Source organism: Mus caroli, unplaced genomic scaffold, assembly GCF_900094665.2.
Source record: "Mus caroli unplaced genomic scaffold, CAROLI_EIJ_v1.1 scaffold_10127_1, whole genome shotgun sequence".
Taxonomy (NCBI): Eukaryota; Metazoa; Chordata; class Mammalia; order Rodentia; family Muridae; genus Mus; species Mus caroli.
Window position 1 is genome coordinate 9,745 of NW_018390602.1, and position 19,470 is coordinate 29,214.

At 38.9% G+C, this 19,470-nt stretch overlaps 1 protein-coding gene across 6 annotated transcripts in view; it reads left to right on the top strand.

Annotated features, from left to right (window-relative positions):
- Nucleotides 1-19,470, top strand: part of LOC110288726 (solute carrier family 22 member 27) — a 61,046-nt gene that overhangs the window by 9,567 nt on the left and 32,009 nt on the right. For 4 of the 6 annotated variants that reach the window (XM_029473879.1, XM_029473881.1, XM_021154993.2 and 1 more), the window contains exons 4-6: nt 5,597-5,751; nt 5,841-6,009; nt 16,780-16,900. In XM_029473879.1, the coding sequence (XP_029329739.1) occupies nt 5,597-5,751; nt 5,841-6,009; nt 16,780-16,900 (445 nt within the window). Of the gene's footprint in view, nt 1-5,596; nt 5,752-5,840; nt 6,010-16,779; nt 16,901-17,069; nt 17,107-19,470 lie in introns of all 6 variants that reach the window. The other 2 variants (XM_029473882.1, XM_021154996.2) reach the window with 2 other exon arrangements.

The following is a 19,470-nucleotide window of genomic DNA, read 5'->3' on the forward strand; positions in this document are numbered from 1 at the left end:
TTTTTTTTTTTTTTTAAGGGAAAAACGATATTAATGAAAATACCTAGAATATATAGTTTTGGTAAAGGTTAAATTATTTTGCTAATAGAGTGGATGGAAGAGTCCCAGGAAATAGAGGACACCAAAGAAACAAAGCCTTGTAAACATAGCATGATAGGTACACTCCAGAGACTGGTAGCGTAAACAAGCACAGGTCTAAGGCAAATAGAGCCCTAGAGAAGGGATGAGGTCTCATGCCTTCATCCCTAAATCCAGAAGCTAACTTTGATTGAAAACTGCTTGAAAATAAAAATTACTTTTCTCTAATAGAGTCTCACTGGGTATATAAGCTACTCTTGACTCTAGCTGCATATGTATCAAAAGATGGCCTAGTCGGCCATCACTGGAAAGAGAGGCCCATTGGACACACAAACTTTATATGCCCTAGTACAGGGGAACACCAGGGCCAAAAAAATGGGAATGGGTGGGTAGGGAAGTGGGGGGGGTATGGGGGACTTTTGGGATAGCATTGGAAATGTAATTGAGGAAAATAAGTAATAAAAAAAAGAAGCAGGTTAATAAGTCACTGAAGTCACAAAGTACTAAATTTTAACAACAAAATCAATCGAGAAAAGTGTATATGCACAATGGAAAGCTGAATTTCAGAATTTCTATATGTAATGATTTCTTCTTTTGGAAAGAAATAACAATGCTACCACCAATGGCTTGCCATCTAAAGCATTAATTTTATAAATACTATTTCCTGTGACAATATACAAGATTTATTTTAGAACTCTATATAATATTTAAGCCAAACAACCTTTATAACTGACATTTAATTATTTTTACCTAATATATCATTTATTTATTCATTCTTTTCCAATCTCAATGGAGTCATATTTACATAAGACATGTATGTCATATACATACTTGTCTTAGGGTTTCTTTGCTGTGAAGAGACACCACTACTAAGGTAACTCTTTTTTTATTAGATATTTTCTTCATTTACATTTCAAATGCTATCCCCAAAGCCCCCTATACCCTCTGCCTACCCTACTCCCCAACCCACCCACTCCCGCTTCATGGCACTGGCATTCCCCTGTACTGGGGCATATGATCTTTGCAAGACCAAGGAACTCTCCTCCCATTGATGGCTGCTACAAATGCAACTAGAGACACAGCTCTGGGGGATACTGGTTAGTTCATATTGTTGTTCTTCCTATAGGGTTGCAGACCCCTTTAGCTCCTTGGGTACTTTCTCTAGCTCCTCCATTGAGGGTCCTGTGTTCCATACAATAGATGACTGTGAACATCCACTTCTGTATTTGCCAGGCACTGGCATAGCCTCACAAGAGAGAGCAATGTCAGGGTCCTGTCAGCAAAATCTTGCTGGCATATGCAATAGTGTCTGGGTTTTGTGGTTGTAGATGGGATAGGTCCCTGGGTGGGGCAGTCTCTGGATGGTCCTTCCTTCCCTCATAGCTCTGAACTTTGTCTCTGTAACTCATTCCATGGGTATTTAGTTCCCCATTCTAAGAAGGGGAAAGGATCCACACTTTGGTCTTCCTTTTTCTTCAGTTTCATGTGTTTTGCAAATTGTAATTTGGGTATTCTAAGTTTCTGGGCTAATATCCACTTATGAGTGAGTGCATATCAAGTGACTTCTTTTGTGATTGGGTTACCTCACTCAGGATGATATCCTCCAGATGCATCCATTTGCCTAGGAATTTCATAAATCCATTGTTTTTAATAGCTGAGTAGTACTCCATTGTGTAAATGTACCACATTTTCTGTATCCATTCCTCTGTTGAGGGGCATCTGGGTTCTTTCCAGCTCCTGGCTATTATAAATAAGGCTGCTATGAACATAGTGGAGCATGTGTTCTTATTACCAGTTGGAACTTTTTCTGGGTATATGCCCAGGAGAGGTATTGCTGGATCTTCTGGTAGTATTATGTCCAATTTTCTGAGGAACCTCCAGACTGACTTCCAGAGTGGTTGTACAAGCTTGCAATCACACCAATAATGGAGGAGTGTTCCTCTTTCTTCACATCTTCACCAGCATCTGCTGTCACCTGAATTTTTAATCTTATCCATTTTGACTGGTATGAGGTGGAATCTCAGGGTTGTTTTGATTTGCATTTCCCTGATGATTAAGGATGTTGAACATTTTTTTCAGGTGCTTCTCACCCATTCGATATTCCTCAGTTGAGAATTCTTTGTTTACCTATGTACCCCATTTTTAATAGGGTTATTTGATTTTAAGGTATCCAACTTCTTGAGTTCTTTATATGTATATTGGATATTAGTCCCCTATATGATTTAGGATTGGTAAAGATCCTTTCCCAATCTATTTGTAGCCTTTTTGTCTTATTGACAGTGTCTTTTGCCTTACAGAAGCTTTGCAATTTTTTGACCTCCCATTTATCGATTCTCAATCTTACAGCACAAACCATTTCTGTTCTGTTCAGGAATTTTTCCCCTGTGCCCATATCTTCAAGGCTTTTCCCCACTTTCTCCTCTATAAATTTCAGTGTCTCTGGTTTTATGTGGAGTTCCTTGATCCACTTAGACTTGACCTTAGTACAAGGAGATAAGAATGGATCAATTTGCATTCTTCAACATGACAACTGCCCATTTTGCCAGCACCATTGGTTGAAAATGGATGTTTTTCCACTGGATGGTTTTTGCTCCCTTGTCAAAGATGAAGTGACCATAGGTGTGTGGGTTCATTTCTGGGTGTTCAATTCTATTCCATTGGTCTACCTGTTTGTCGCTGTACTAGCATCATGCAGTTTTTATCACAATTGCTCTGTAGTAAGGCATGATGATTCCACCAAAAGTTCTTTTATCATTGAGAATAGCTTTTGCTATCCTAGGTTTTTTGTTATTCCAGATGAATTTGCAAGTTACCCTTTCTTTTTTTTTTTATTTATTTTTTAATTAGGTATTTTCTTCATTTACATTTCAAATGCTATCCCAAAAAACCCCCAAACCTTCCCCCGCCACTCCCCTATCCACCCACTCCCACTTCTTGGTCCTGGTGTTCCCCCGACAAGTTATCCTTTCTAATTCGTTGAAGAATTGAGTTGGAATTTTGATGGGGATTGCATTGTATCTGTAGATTGTTTTCAGCAAGATATCCATTTTTACTATATTGATCCTGCCAATCCATGAGTATGGGAGATCTTTTTTGATTTCTTTCTTCTGAGACTTGAAGTTCTTATCATACATATCTTTCACTTCCCAGGATAACTCTTATACAGCACATTTAATTGTGACTGGCTTATATATTTAGAGGTTCAATCAGTTATCATCATGGCAGGAAGCATGCCAGTATACAGGCAGACATGATGCTAGAGAAGGAGCTGAGAATTCTGTATTTAGATCCAAAGGTAGGCAGAAGAATAATGTTTGTTGCAGGCAGCCAGAAGGAGACTCTCTTTCATACTGGGTAGATCTTAGTATTGAGACCCCAAAGCCTATGCCCACAGTGACATACTTCCTCCAACAAGGCCACAACTACTCCAGCAAGGCCATACCTCCTAAAAGTGCCTTGTTCAACCACAAACACATAAACAATATGCTTAGCTGGGTGGGATTTTACTCTGAGGTCACACATCCTTTAATCTCTTTATTTTCTTGAGCAAAAAATTCAGCTCCATTTCACTACCTGGTGCCCATTTAATATTTGAACCATACATTTTGTATTTTTTCTTTCTCAGCTTGTGCATTTTCATCTAAATGCTCTTCATTAGTTTGAAATTTAGTAACCAGACAACAGAAATTATACCTGGGTTTTTGAGATTTCCTTTGCTAATGCAATGGATCTAAATCTCTTTACTTTAGCCTCAGGCAGACTCTTTGAACCAGGGCAAAATGCAGTCACATTTTTCACCAAAATATCACAAAATAGTCTCTGGGCAACAGACTAACATTATTGTCCTCTGAAACCTCTTGAGCCAGGGTTTCACAGTTCAAATTACTCTCAATACCAATGTCTTCCATATTCCTACTAGGCCCATTTAACCCAATTTAAAGCATTCCACTGATTTCCATAATCCCAAATCCCCAAATCCACATTCCTCTAAACAAAAACATGGTCAGGCCTGTAACAGCAATACCACACTCCTGTTACCAACTTCTGTCTTAAGGTTTTATTACTGTGAAGAGACACCATGACCATGGAAATTCTTATTAAGGACAGCATGTAATTGTGACTGACTTGTGTTAGACATTTAGTCCGTTATCATCCTAGCAGGAAGCATGGCAGTGTACAGGTAGACATGGTGTTGGTGAAGGAACTGATAGTTCTAAATCTTTATCCAAAGGCAGGCAGAAAGAGAATGCCTGCTGCAGGTAGCCGGGAGGAGGCTTTTTTTTCCACACGGGGAAGATCTTGAGCATTGAGACCTCAAAGCTCACCTCCACAGAGAGTGCATTTATAAATACATTCCTCCAACAAGGCAACATATATTCCAACAAGTCCACACCTCCTAATAGTGCCACTTGCCCTAGTCCAAGCATATTCAAACCACCACAGTACTCATGAGATGGAGTGTATAATACATGTTATGATGTGGCTAAGCTGTTGAGAGTTGCAAATAACACATCAGTTTCCCAGTTCCCATTTGTTAGCACAGCTGCTCCAATAAATTCAGTATAAATGATTTGTTCAATTTGACAGAAAATATTGCATTTCTCATATTCTGGGAAACTCAGAATTTTGTTTTCCTATGTCAAATCATTCCTCTTTGGTGTTTCTTCATTCTCAGTGTTGCTCATTTCTCTGAAACTTTCTAGTTGTATCTTGCCCTGCATGATGACTGTCTTATAGCCTGTACTGCAAAATGGAATAGGAATTTCAAGGTCAATACATTCAAAGTCACCAAAAGTAGCTTTTACAAAGGAACAGATCAAATATTCCTGTGGTATTACTGTAGCCATGGTCTTTGCAGTACTAAACTTGCAAGTGCTGGCTTAAGTACCTAATTTTACAAGTCTATTTGTGTTTTGTACTATGCTCCTGTGTCCACCAAAATCTCATGTTTTTGAACAATTTGTATTTTAGCTAATGACGGTGTTTTGGGAGGACACAGAACATTTGGTAATGGAATTTGCCTGGAGGAATTGGGTTGCTTGAGTACATATTTTGGGAAATACCTATTTGAAATCTGGTATTATACTGTTTCATCCTCTGTATGAGTATCTATCTCATGTTCATGGTATCATACTGAACAGTTACCATGTTTTATTTATTATGTATCTGCTGGTACTCTAACAAAATATGTCTTTTTTCCCTTAAGGAGCTTTTAACAGGTATCTTGTAATATCAATGAAACAAATCAGTAATAATGCTATGTACATTATATCTTTATGATATGTTATAATACCAACATAATATTTTATCATATGGCATGAGTTAATAAAATTGCTGATAATAAACTGAGAAAAATATTGTTTAACTATATATATATATATTTATTTATAAAAACAAAAAATCTTTTGAGTTTATGCACTCTGTTATTTACAATTCCTTATTATTTATAATTATATCTGCCTTGAAGTTTCAAGCAAACCGAATTGTTCCCATAATCGAATCTTTTCCTTTTTCTCAGGTTTGGGAGGAAGTTAATTTTAACATGTGCTTTATTACAATTTGCCATCACTGAAACCTGTGGAGCTTTTGCCCCCTCCTTCTTCATCTACTGCTCACTTCGATTCCTGGCAGGGATGTCTGTGGAACCCATAACAGTAAACAGTCACTTGCTCAGTAAGTCAAAGCTTTTGAAATGGGACCTTGCTCAAACTTAGGGCTTGACCCTCAAATCCCTTTCAAGTCAATGTATCTTTTTCTTTCAGTGTTAGAATGGACAAGCCCTAAATTTCTAGCCATGATGACAGCACTTTCATCTTGTGCTCCTAATATTGGATTCATGATATTGTCAGGCCTGGCTTTTCTATTTAGAATCTGGCATCACCTCCAGCTGACAATGTCTGTGCCAATGTTCTTCTTCCTTATATTCATAAGGTATGAGCTTCCTTTCCTATTCTGTGTTATGGAATTCTGTGACAATAATGAACAGGTATAAGGACAAAAGAAATGCAGTTATCTTTGGTTTACACCTGACAGTGTGAGCTCCTCTTTGCAATTATGGGAGAGGAGGCCATCAGTGGAAAGAGAGGCCCATTGGTCAGGCAAACTTTATATGCCTCAGTACAGGGGAATGCCAGGGCCAAGANGTGGGAGTGGGTGGGTGGGGGGAGCATGTGGGGGGATTTTCGAGATAGCATTTGAAATGTAAATGAAGAAAATAATTCTGATTCAGATGCAGCTTGAGACACGAGTTCCGGGAGGTACTGGTTAGTTCATATTGTTGTTCCACCTATAGGGTTGCAGATACCGCCCCCCCCCCCAGCTCCTTGGGTACTTTCTCTAGCTCCTCCATTGGGGGCCCTGGGATCCATCCAATAGCTGACTGTGAGCATCCACTTCTGTGTTTGCTAGGCCCCGGCATAGTCTCACAAGAGACAGCCATATCTGGGTCCTTTCAGCAAAATCTTGCTAGGGTATGAAATGGTGTCAGCGTTTGGAAGCTGATTATGGGATATGGGATATGGGATATGGCAGTTTCTAGATGGTCCATCCTTTCGTCTCAGCTCCAAACTTTGTCTCTGTAACTCCTTCCATGGGTGTTTTGTTCCCAATTCTAAGAAGGGGCAAAGTGTCCACACTTTGGTCTTCGTTCTTCTTGAGTTTCATGTGTTTAGCAAATTGTATCTTATATCTTGTGTATTCTAAATTTCTGGGCTAATATCCACTTATCAGTGAGTACATATCGTGTGAGTTCTTTTGTGATTGGGTTACCTCACTCAGGATGATGCCCTCCAGGTCCATCCATTCGCCTAGGAATTTCATAAAAAGTAGGGGAAAGCCTCAAAGATATGGGCACAGGGGAAAATTCCTGAATAGAACAATAATTAATTTTTATAAGACACAAATTGGTGAAGGGGGCACCAGCTCATTTGTAGAGTTTTGCTGTCATACTTTTTCTTGTGCCAGATATTAGAATTGGAGATGCTGTTGGTCAATTAGATGAATTAAAGGCAATGTGTTTAATTTGGCTCCTGAGGTGGCAGATGCCAGGGGATAGCGACACTGATTCACCAAAGACAAGGTGATTGTACTTATTGATATGGACAGTGTGAATGTTTGAATAGATATGGCCATATGTAGCTGTTGTATTACAACTGTTAACTATGTTCCCCCCAAAAAACTGTATCTGCACAAGTGTCTGCATGTAGCTTTTGGGAACCTGCCCCAAGTTGATTCTCTGATTGGTAAATAAAAATGCCAATAGCCAATAGCTTGGGAGAACAGGCATAGACAGGATTTTAGGACTTCCTGGGCTTGGGACCAGGAGGAGAAAAGGAAGAAGGAGATATACCATGCTGGGCAGAGTGTGTGAATAAAGGAGAGACAGGCAGCAATGAGGTAGAAAAGCAAGGAGAGGACCCTAGGCTCTGGGGTAAGAAATTATGGCCCAGAGGGCACCATACGTGGCTCCAGAGTGCCCAAGATAGATATAGAATTGATAAGTAAAAGTTCAGGATTAACAGAATGGATAGTGGTTCAGCTATTGTGCTGTTTAAGATGTGTTAAAATAAAAAGGCTGTGAGTGTCTTTCATTTGGGAACATAGACCATTGAGGTAGGTAGCACACCCACCACCTGGTTCATTATAAATTATTTCAATGGATGGCAAACAACATGTTAGGCAAGAACTCACTTTTAAAAATTAATTGGAGATTCCCAAATGGGATAGACATGCCTTCTCCCTAAGTTTAGAAGGAAGGGAGAACTGTTTTCTCAGCGGAACCAAGCATGTGGTTCTTTCTAACACCTGTGAGTTCTGAGCTCTTGCTGTGAGCTCCTGCTGGGACAAGGCAGCTGCAGAAGACAGGCTTGAATAGGATAGGAATGGAGGAATTGATGGAAATTTAAGAAGTTAAGGCTTCACAAGCCTTGGAACACAGATTCTTGGAACAGAGGAATTCAGGGATAGCTTAGCATGATATTCATTCACAAATTTGCCCGAGAATATGCTCATAAAGAAAATAGAAGGGAATTTAATTGAAGTTAAATACAAAGGAAAGGATGTTAAGATAAATTATATAAAGAAAAGGGGACATAACTATATGTCCACAGATACCAATCTCCTTAGAAGGGAAGAATAAGGGAAAATGGCATTGTTTTAAGGATAGAAGAGAGAAATAGTGGTAACTGCTTTAAGTTCTTTTAAGTATACATGGGAAAATAAAGAAATTCAGGCCCTGATCTCAAATGTAGGAAACAAAAGCATGGAGATAAAAGAGAAACCCTATATCAAAACAGATAATAATAATTGTTAAAACACGTTTTAGTTGCTTTGAGTTGTTTTAATTATCAAAACGAAGGTGGTATCAATGCCATTACTAATCTTCTGTGAAAGAGGTCATAGTAAAGAAGACCCTAGGAAAAAGGAGGCTGCTAAATTGAACCGATTGATTTCGGGTTTCTGGACCAAGGACATGCTATTTTGGGAGGGAGCCTCTGTATTTGTGTTAACAGGAAAGGAGAAAAGGCTTTGGACCCCTTCCAAAGTAATATGGATATGATATGATAGGCAAAGACTCCCTGAAATCTTTGCTACAGACAGGAAAGAGAAATTCTAGAAGACCAAACAGGAGAGGTATCATGAATTGCTGATCTCTCCATATGGGAACAGCCCTAAAACTGGCTTAGACATAAAAATGTCTCTAACCAAAATTTCAGCTAAATCTTTTTTAGAAAATTTACATGCAAATCATTACCCTCCCCCCCAAGTACTCCCTCCCACAGTTCCTGATCCCATTCCTCCTCCCCCTTGGCTCCTAGAGGGTTCTCCCCTGGCAGCCAACTCCCCCGTCCGTCCCTGAGGCCTAAAGTCTCTCAAGGATTAAACTCATCTTCTCTCACTAAGGCCTGACCAGGCAGATCTCTACTACATTTGTGCCAGGGGCCTCAGACTGGCCCTTGTATGCTCATGAAAGGTGGGTGAGCCTCTGGAAGCTTCCTGAGATCTGAGCAAGTTGTGACTGGTGGCCTTCCTATGGGGTCGCTTTCCCCTTCAGCTTCTTCAATCCATCCCCTAATTCAACCACAGGGGTCCCTGACTTCAGTTCAATGGTGGGTGTAAGTTTCTGTTTCTGTCTCAGTCAGCTGCTAGAAGGGCCTCTCAGGGACAGCTATGCCAGGCTCTCATCTGTAAGCACATCATAGAATCAGTAATAGTGTCAGGCCTCAGTGCCCTCCTGTGATGTGGATCCCAAGTTGGGCCAGTCATTGGATTGCCTTTGCTTCAGTCTCTTCTCCATTTTTGTTCTTTCAGTTCTTTTAGAGAGGAACAGTTCTGGGCCAGAAGTTTTGATTGTGGATTAGTAATGCTATCTCTCTGCTTGAGGCCATGTCTATTTACTGGAGTTGTATCTTCCAGTTCCCTTTCCCCAATGTTGGGTATTTTGACTAAGGTCATGCTCATTGAGTCCTTTGAGTCTTTCACCTCCTGGGTCTCTGCTAATTTCTATAGGATCACCCACACCTCCCTGAGACTGCTTATCTCTATTCATTATCTTCTCCCTCTGGACTTCTCTCCCCTTGCTTGGCAAAGCTAATGATGTTCCCCCCTTTTCCCCTCCCCCTCCCTCCTCACATCCAGGTCACTGTCTTCCTCTGCCTCCCTCTATTATATCTGTCTCCCCTCTATTAGATTCAGTGTATCTGGTTTTATGCTGAGGTCCTTGATCCACTTGGACTTGTGCTTTGTGCAGGTTGATAAATATGGATCTATTTTCATTCTTCTACATATAGACCACCAGTTAGACCAGCACCAATTATTGAAAATAATTTCTTCTTTCCACTGTACGTTTTTGGTTTCTTTGTCAAACATCAAGTGTCCATAGCTGTATGGATTTTCTTTTGGGTCTTCAATTCTATTCTATTTATCAACCTGTCTGTTTTTCTAGGAATATCATGTGGTTTTTAATCACTATTGCTTTTTAGTACAGCTTGAGGTCAGGGATGGTGATTCCCCAGTTCTTTTATTGTTGAGAATTGTTCTGGTTATCCTTTTTGTTTGTTTGTTTGTTTGTTTGTTTGTTTTTCCATATGAAGTCGAGAATTGCTCTTTTCATGTCTGTGAAGAATTGTGTTGGAATTTTGATGGGGATTACATTGAATCTGCAGATTGCTTTTGGTAAGATGGCTGTTTTCACTATGTTAATCCTACCATTCCCTGAGTATGGGAGATGATCTTTCCATATTCTAATGTCTTCTTTGATTTCTTTTCTTTTTTTTTCCTTTTTCTTTTCTTTCTTTCCCTTCCTTCCTTCCTTCCTTCCTTCCTTCCTTCCTTCCTTCCTTCCTTCCTTTCTTTCTTTCTTTCTTCTTTATTAGGGATTTGAAGTTCTTGTCATACAGCTCTTTCATTTGCTTGGTAAGAGTTACACCAAGATATTTTATAGTATTTGTGGTTGTTGTGAAGGGTATTATTTCCCTGACTTCTTTCTTAGTCTGTTTATCATTTCTGTAAAGGAAAGTTACTGATTTGTTGAGTTAATTTTGTATCCTGACATTGTGTTGAAGTAGTTTATCAGCTATAGGACTTCTCTGGTGGAATTTGGGAGGTCGCTCATACATACTATCTTATCACCTGCAACTGGTGATACTTTGACTTCTTCATTTCAAATTTGTCTCCCCTTGATTTCCTTTTGATCTAATTGCTCTGGCTATACTTTTGAGTAGTATATTGAATAGATAGGGAGAGAGTGGGCAACCTTGTCTTGTCCCAGATTTTAGTGAAATTGCTTCTAGTTTCTCTCCACTTAATTTGATGTAGGCTTTTGGTTTGCTATATATTGTTTCAATTATGTTTATGTATATGCCAGGATTCCTAATCTCTCCAAGACTTTTACTATGTGGGGCTATTGTATTTTGTCAAAGACTTTTCCAACATCTGATGAGAATATAATGTGCCTTTTTCTATTGAGTTTGTTTATATACTTTTTGTGTATTTTGTTCGTGGATTTTCATATTTTGAACCATCACTGCATTCCTGCAATGAAGCCTACTTGATTGTGGTTTTGATGTGTTCCTGGATTCGGTTTGCAAGAATTTTATTAATTATTTTTGCATCAATATTCATAATCAAGATTGGTCTGAAGTTCTCTTTCTTTGTTGAGCCTTTGTGTGGTTTAGGTATCAGAGTAATTGTTGCTTCATATAATGATTTAGGTAGTGTTCCTCAGTTTCTATTTTTGTGATAATTTGAGGAGTATTTGTATTATTTCTTTTTTGAAGGTCTGGTAGAATTCTGTACTAAAACAATCTGGCCCTGGGTTTTTTTTTTTTTTTTTTGATTGAGAGATTTGTGATAACTATTCTATTTCCTTAGGGGTTATGGGACTGTTTAAATAGTTTATCTCGTCATGATTTAACTTTGGTATGTGGTATTTGTCTAGAAAATCATCCATTTATGTAGATTATCTATTTTTCTTTTTTAGAATATATAATTTTATAGTAGGTTCTGATGATTTTTTTGAATTTTCCTTAGTTTCTGTTGTCATGTCTGTTTTCGTTTTTAGTCTGATGGCATTTACACTATCCAGATAAGCTACAGTTTTTTTTCCAAAAACCTTTGGCAGACTTTTCTGAGCTTTATAATAGGGTGGTACATTAGTCTCTGGCCTTATTTCTTCTATCTCTTAGAGTCATTTCCAATTTTATTAATTAATTTTCCAAATTTTTCTTCTATGTTTGATTTCATTTTTTCATACTCCTTTACCTTCTATCTCTAATATTTTAGCATTTTCCTCATTTTGATTCATAAATTTCTTCCATCTCTCCTCTAATGTTTGATCTCATGTATCATCTCTTTCCCTTTGTTTCATCTTTGATATCTTAGTATTTTCCTCAGTCTAATTTATGAATTTCTTTAATTTATTCTCTAATACTTGCCTCTATATTTCATTGTTCTCCTCTTGTCTTTTAGACATCTTAGTATATTCCTCCTTCTGATTTAAAATTTCTGAAATATCTCTTCTAATGCTTGTCTGCATATTTCACCCTTTTCTTTTTGTTATCTTTTAGATATCTTAGTATTTTCCTCTTTCTGATTTGTAAATTTCTGAAACTTTTCCTTGAAGGCTTGTGAACATCCTTCATACTTTCCCTTTTCTTGTTTCTCTATGGCCCTCTTCTTCAAGACGACATAGGAAGCCAAAATGATTATGAGGATAAGAATGAGGATGACCAATGCAGTAATCATAATCAGTAATGTTTCACTTTCATTCAGGTCATCTATCTCACTCTCCTTTGTTTCCATCCTTGATCCATTCATAAACTCAATATATAATCTCCAAGAACCTTGTGTTATTGTGTGTCTCATCTTCATATGCCCTAATCCCTCAAATCTATGAATTTCTGACTACTTATATTTATGTATGAAATTTTGCACCCAATTCTTTCCCTTTAAACATAAAAACAGAATTTTTACCTTCTCTGAAGTTTTGTTGTGTTTGGATTCCTTTTATATGTATTCTGTCTCCCTCTGATGTTCAGTTCAGGACACTACAGTGGTTGGTCTTGTCCTAATCTTTTTGCTCACTGGGAGGGGTGGAAAGTTCCTTCAACTGGAAAAACCAGCTTGTAGCCATCTGAGTCCTGGAGTACTGTGCCATCTTGCTTTGTTGGGCTGAGTCAGCACTTGTGACCTCCCCCACCTCTGGGAAGATGGTACCTGTTTCAAGTGGGCTGTGGTGTCTTACATGCTTTAAGCCTTAGCACAGCTGTTTTGAAAGTGCAGGTCGGAAATTGGCCAGCTGAGCCAGTCTATAGCCAGGTTGCATGTCAATCTGGGCTCTGTTGCATTTGGCACAGTCCTTGTAGGCCAGCTATGCTAGTATGGCAGCACTATGCTACCACCTATGTGAGCACAATTAACTGTGAGCTGCATTTCACCTGTCTATAAGAAGAGGAAGGGAGTCAAATGTCTGGTTGCTAGTGTGTTTTAGCAGCACGGGGATTGGTCGGCCAGCATTTGTGCATGGCAGGGTTCCTCCTCCCTCCTGTACCTTTTTGACAATTTATTAGTAAGCTGTAAGCACTATGCTGATCAGGTTCTGAGCTATTGTAATCCTTCTACCTGTTAAAACCCACCCAAATGTCAATCACTTGCCAATCTAATGTCTCTCTGGCTTCTACTCTATCTGCCTGCCCTCAGGGTGAACTTCTCTTGGCTAAATGCTCTTAGTTCATCCTGTCTGATGAAAACTTCCTCGTCTTTCTGTCTTTTCTTTCCTCCCTTCTGGTCTTTCTTGAGACCCCTCACTTGATTCTAAGCCCTTCCTTCCTATCCTTCTGCCCAGTCATAAACCCCTGCCATTTATTGACCAATCATACATTAATGGGGAGAATTCTTTACAGTACATTGGTTAATATAGTGCCCTAATATCAGGTTATAGTCTGGTCTGGGGAACAGTATTCAGGTTCTGAGTACACAACACACAAGATGAATCCCAACAGGATCTCTTTCCTTACCTCCTTTTAAAAAGACTTAACAATTACTACCACAGGGCCATCAATATAGGAATATTTGATCAGAAATGACTCTACAAGGTGACCATAGACAATACATAAAGACAAATTTATACAGACAAGTACAAACAACTCACCTGCCACACATTTCTTTTCATCCATACAGCCTGTCACTATTATTGTGTGTCAGGAGCCATCTAGGAAAAACTAAGGGTAGCAGATGTCCTTCCTAGAGGTGGTCCACTTTTTTGCATGGACTAAGATGGGTAATCTCTGAGAGGCAAGTCAAAGAGACTTTATCTCAGGATTGCTTCTTGCAGCTGACATTCCATTCCTATCATTATGAAATTAATTTAACAATCCCTAGGCATTAGTCAACCCTACTGAGCTGATTTCCTGCAGATCAACATAAAGATTAACTTTCATGAATTAATGTTGTTTTGATAAATTAATGATTTTATAGAGTTCCTGTTTGATTCAAATAATCTTAGAAAGAAAGTTTTAAGGGGTGGTTTTAGTTGTTTTGCTAAAAAGATGTAATAAAAATAGAATCAAGGCTATAATGTGCCCACTCCTCATACTAGTAAGTAAGGCTGCATAGTAAGAAGTACAATGAGCTTTCATAATTACACAAAAATCAAGATAATCTTAGGACAAATTTATGTTCATTCTAGGTTAGATCCAAGGATGAAGCCACGGGTGTGCTCTATGATAAGACAAGGTCATATGAAACTGTTCTTTGAACTTATAATGAACTTTTATAATGAAGCACTGCTTTGAACTTAATATTATCATCCTTTTGCATCTTCCATGTTTTGTAAAATTTTATGAGGTAATTTTCTAAAGAACTTTTTTCTAGTATGTATAAAAAGTCTAGAGAAAAGAAATAAATTTGGCTGTGCAGTGGTGGCACACACCTTTAATCCTAGCACTTGGGAGGCAGAGGCAGGTGGATATCTGAGTTCGAGGACAGCCTGGTCTACAGAGTGAGTTCCAGGACAGCCAGGGCTACACAGAGAAACCCTGTCTCAAAAACTGTAACCTCCCACCCTCAGCCTGAAATCTGGCTAATCAGGTTTGACTGTTAGCACTAGGAGAGCATCAGGGGTGGAGCCTGCCACCCTATTGTTCTGCCACTCCCACTGCTACTACCTGCCGCCTAGCTGTTCCGGAGCCAACACATGGTCATCTGAAACTGGACTCCAAGGATGATTTGGCTGGAATGGGCCCCTCCCCCTTCTTCATAACCCCGTGTCTCCAAATAGTAAAATTGAATCTTGATCAGACTAATGTCTTGGTTCCATCCTTTCTCTCACCGCCTAGTTCCCTCTTTTCTTCCAGATTCCAAGATGCCTCCCAGTCTAGAACCCAGACACATGGGCCGCTGGTCGACCTCAACAATAAATAAATAAATAAATAAATAAATAAATAAATAAATAAATTGGGTGGCTTGGGGGGCTCTGCTCCATCCATCCATCCATCTATCCATCCATCCATCAAAATGTTTGTCTGTTTGTTTATATTTATGTATATAGGTATATGTGTATACACACACACACACATATATACATATACATACATATATATATATATATATATATATATATATATATATATATATGTAAGCATGCATGGACGCTTCTGGAGTTGATTGAGACAGATGGTTGGGCCTGCTAGAAGGTTTTTGTATGAATGTATGTGTGTCTGTGCATACTTGTCTGTGTAAAGGATTCTAATTATTTTTTTTTGTTGTAGCATTTTATCTATGAGGTAATTATTTTATACACAGAAAACTTTTGTCTATAAAGGGTGATATCGTCATTTTTAACTTCTTCCAGTTTATGTGCTTTCTGTGTGAATAACTCTCTCTTTCTTCTTTGGTTAACAAAGAGTAAACCAGCTTGATCAGTGACGGGCTCCTGGCTGCCTGGCCAGAGAAGGGAGCACTATCAATAAATCCTTTACTTAATCCCCTGTTGTTAAGCAGCAAATGTTAATTGTCTGAAGCCATTTGCTTCTTGGCCCCATAATAATGAATCAAGGAGAGTAAATATTATTTATACTAAGCAACCTTTACTCTCACAAAACCAAATTTTCCCCTCCACCTTCACTACACCCTAGTGGACTGCCATCTAGAGAGAACCAGTGCTGGGACAAGTTCCCATCCCTTATATATGCTTCCACCCTGTAAATGAAAAGCAGGACCAGTTTGCTTTGCTTGACAAGTCAGCAGCTGATTAGAAGAAGTTATGAATGCAATTTGGATGATATAATTAGTATACAAAATTTATACAATGCTTTTTTTTTTCAAGACAGGGTTTCTCTGTGTAGCCCTGGTTGTCCTGGAAGTCACTTTGTAGACCAGGCTGGCCTCAAACTCAGAAATCCACCTGCCTCTGTCTCCCAAGTGCTGGGATTAAAGGCGTGCACCACCACCACCCAGCTTTTTTTTTTTAAGATTTATTTATTTATTATATGTAAGTACACTGTAGTTGTCTTCAGACACACAAGAAAGGGTGTCAGATCTCATTACGGATAGTTGCGAGCCACCATGTGGTTGCTGGGATTTGAACTCAGGACCTATGGAAGAGCAGCCAGTGCTCTTAACCGCTGAGCCATCTCGCCAGCACTATTTTTTTCTTTTTTTAAAGCTTTTTTTGTTTCTGTTTGTTTGTTTTTTGTTTGTCGAGACAGGGTTTCTCTGTGTAGCCCTGGCTGTCCTGGAACTCACTCTGTAGACCAGACTGGCCTCGAGCTCAGAAATCTTCCCGCCTCTGCCTCCCCAGTGCTGGGATTAAGGGCGTGTGCTACCACATCCAGCCCAATGCTTTTCATTTAGAGAAAAGAACACATTATTACATGATATTTCCTATACCCTAACAAGGAAGTTGGTATATGTCTGTGGAAGCATCCCTCATAGTCTAGTTCCATGCTTCATAGTACTAATGTATATCCAGGTAGAGGGAGACAGATCCCCACTAGGGATCTTGGTATGAATTTCAGAAGTGCAGTCCATTATGTGGCTAAATCATTCCTCACTTTTAATGAAGGTATTAGATGACAAAAGATTTTAATGATGGATATATGAGAATGTTTTAGGTCAATTAAAGAACAAAATTTTGAAGGTTAAATTTTGTATGGAAAATAACAATGCAAGAATTGTTTCTACCTCCAATATCTTCATGGACAGGTGGCTGTCAGAGTCAGCTCGGTGGCTGATTGTGACCAACAAACCCCAGAAGGGCTTAAAGGAACTTAGAAAAGTTGCACACATGAATGGAATGAAGAATTTCGGAGACCTAACCATGGAGGTAAACATAATGGGTGATGGTTATGACATAAAGGAAATACAGGCTTGACATTTCTATGAGTTAGTGCCCAAGATGCACTACGCTGTCATTAAGAACACTGCATGTGAGAGTTTCATTCTAATGAGATTGAAAGCACTGATGTTTTAACCCCTTTGTTTCTTGAATTCAGTTTGTAAAATTCTTCTGCAGAGGATCTCATTCACAAAGTAAGTGTTTTAGTACAATGTTAGTGATATATACTAGTTTGCTACATTTAATATATCTAGATAATATATTTTGATGATTCCCACTTTATCCTTTCATTAACCTCACAGTACCCTAGAGAGTGTAAGAGGAACATAGGAAGATGGGGAGATAAAAATAAGTCTTATTTTCCTATGGGTTTACAAACCCCTTTGACTCCTTCAGTCCTACAACAATATCAACCAAACAGACCCCTCAGATCTCCCATAGACTAAGCCATCAACAAAGGAGTACACATGGGTCCAGCTGCATATGTAGCAGAGGATGGTCTTGTCATGCATCAGTGGGAGAAGAGGTCCTATGAAGGCTCACTAGATGCACCAGCATAGGGGAATTGAGGGCAGGGAGGTGGGAGTGGGTGGGTGGGTGGAGTAACACGTTCATAGAAGCAGGGAGAGAGAGGATGGGATAGGGGGTTTCCAGGAGGGGGTAAACTGGGAAGTGGACAACATTTGAAATGTAGATAAAGAAAATATCCAATAAAAGAAAAGGCTTTTCTTGTTCCCAAGAAGTCCCCAACTAGTTTCTCTGTGTGTGTCTTTTATTTTTTGGTGAATTAAGAAGATAAATTAAGATTTCTTAGAGGATCCATTTATAGGGGCATGGACAATAAACAAGGGGCTACATTACTTTACAAACCTCTCCCTATCCAGAGCAATCATTAATCATCTCTCCTATCTCAGGATGATGGATTTTATTCAATGAATTTTGGGTGGGTCTAGTGCAGATAACCACAGCTGTTTAGAGTGCAACCACTATGTCATGCCTAGAATACAGCATCACATATCACCCCATGCACAATTTTAGACCTTGTATTGTGAGAGAACTCACTTTCGGTATGGTCCCTGATCCTTGCAAATAGTGTTGTAGACATCTAGTTTAGGACTTACTCATTTAATAATTCTTTATTTTAATTTTTTGAGGAATGGTCAGTTTCACCTTTGGAGTAACTTTCTCAAACGGTGGAAAGAAGCCTCTCTGATCAAAATGGAAAACAGCATTAACATATGATTAATTTATGATTAATGTATGACTAATATATGATTAATATATGGACATGAACTGAAAACAGCATTACTATATGATTAATATATGGACATGACCAAAATCATTAGAAGGCCATTCAACTGGCACACAATCTCCATATAGATAAATACTGAATTGCCTCTACTACTAGGGCCCAGGAGTCCATTGTTGAATAAAATGATATAGAATACTGTCTAGCATCAGCCTGCATAGCAACTTTCAGTGCAGTGAGACTAACCAGCAGAGAATAAGATTCCAGGTTAATTCTAGCTTAGTTTTTTTATGTTCAGCAACCAGAAGTTGTAGTATATTCAGCATTTGACTCTTAATATTCTTTCTATTTGGATATTACTTATACATGTGTGATCATTAATATCAGAAGATGTTCCAACTTGTAATAAGGACACATGCTCCACTATGTTCATAGCAGCCTTATTCATAATAGCCAGAAGCTAGAAAGAACCCAGATGTCCCTCAACAGAGGAATAGATACAGAAAATGTGGTACATAGCCGGGCGTGGTGGCGCACGCCTTTAATCCCAGCACTTGGGAGGCAGAGGCAGGCGGATTTCTGAGTTCGAAGCCATCCTGGTCAACAAAGTGAGTTCCAGGACAGCCAGGGCTATATAGAGAAACCCTGTCTCGGAAAAAAAAAAAAAAAGAAAGAAAATGTGGTACATTTACACAATGGAGTACTAGTCAGCTATTAAAAACAATGAATTTATGAAACTCTTAAGCAAATGGTTGGATCTGGAGGATACCATCCTGAGTGAGGTAACCCAATCACAAAAGAACTCACATATATGCATAAGTGGATATTAGCCCAGAAACTTAGAATACCCAAATTACAATTTGCAAAATACATGAAACCCAAGAAGAAGGAAGACCAAAGTGCGGATACTTCATTCCTTCTTAGAATGGGGAGCAAAACACCCATGGAAGGAGTTACAAAGTTTGGAGCTGAGACTGAAGGATGGACCATCCAGAGACTGTCCCACCTGGGGACCCATCCCATAAACAACCACCAAACCCAGACACTATTGCATATGACAGCAAGATTTTGCTGACAGGACCCTGATATAGCTGTCTCTATATGTATATGATCAAGTGACCATAGGTGTGTGGGTTCATTTCTGGGTCTTCAATTCTATTCCATTGGTCTACTTGTCTGTTACTATACCAGTACCACACAGTTTTTATCACAATTGCTCTGTAATAAAGCTTTAGGTCAGGCATGGTGATTCCACCAGAGGTTCTTTTATCCTTGAGAAGCGTTTTTGCTATCCTAGGTTTTTTGTTAT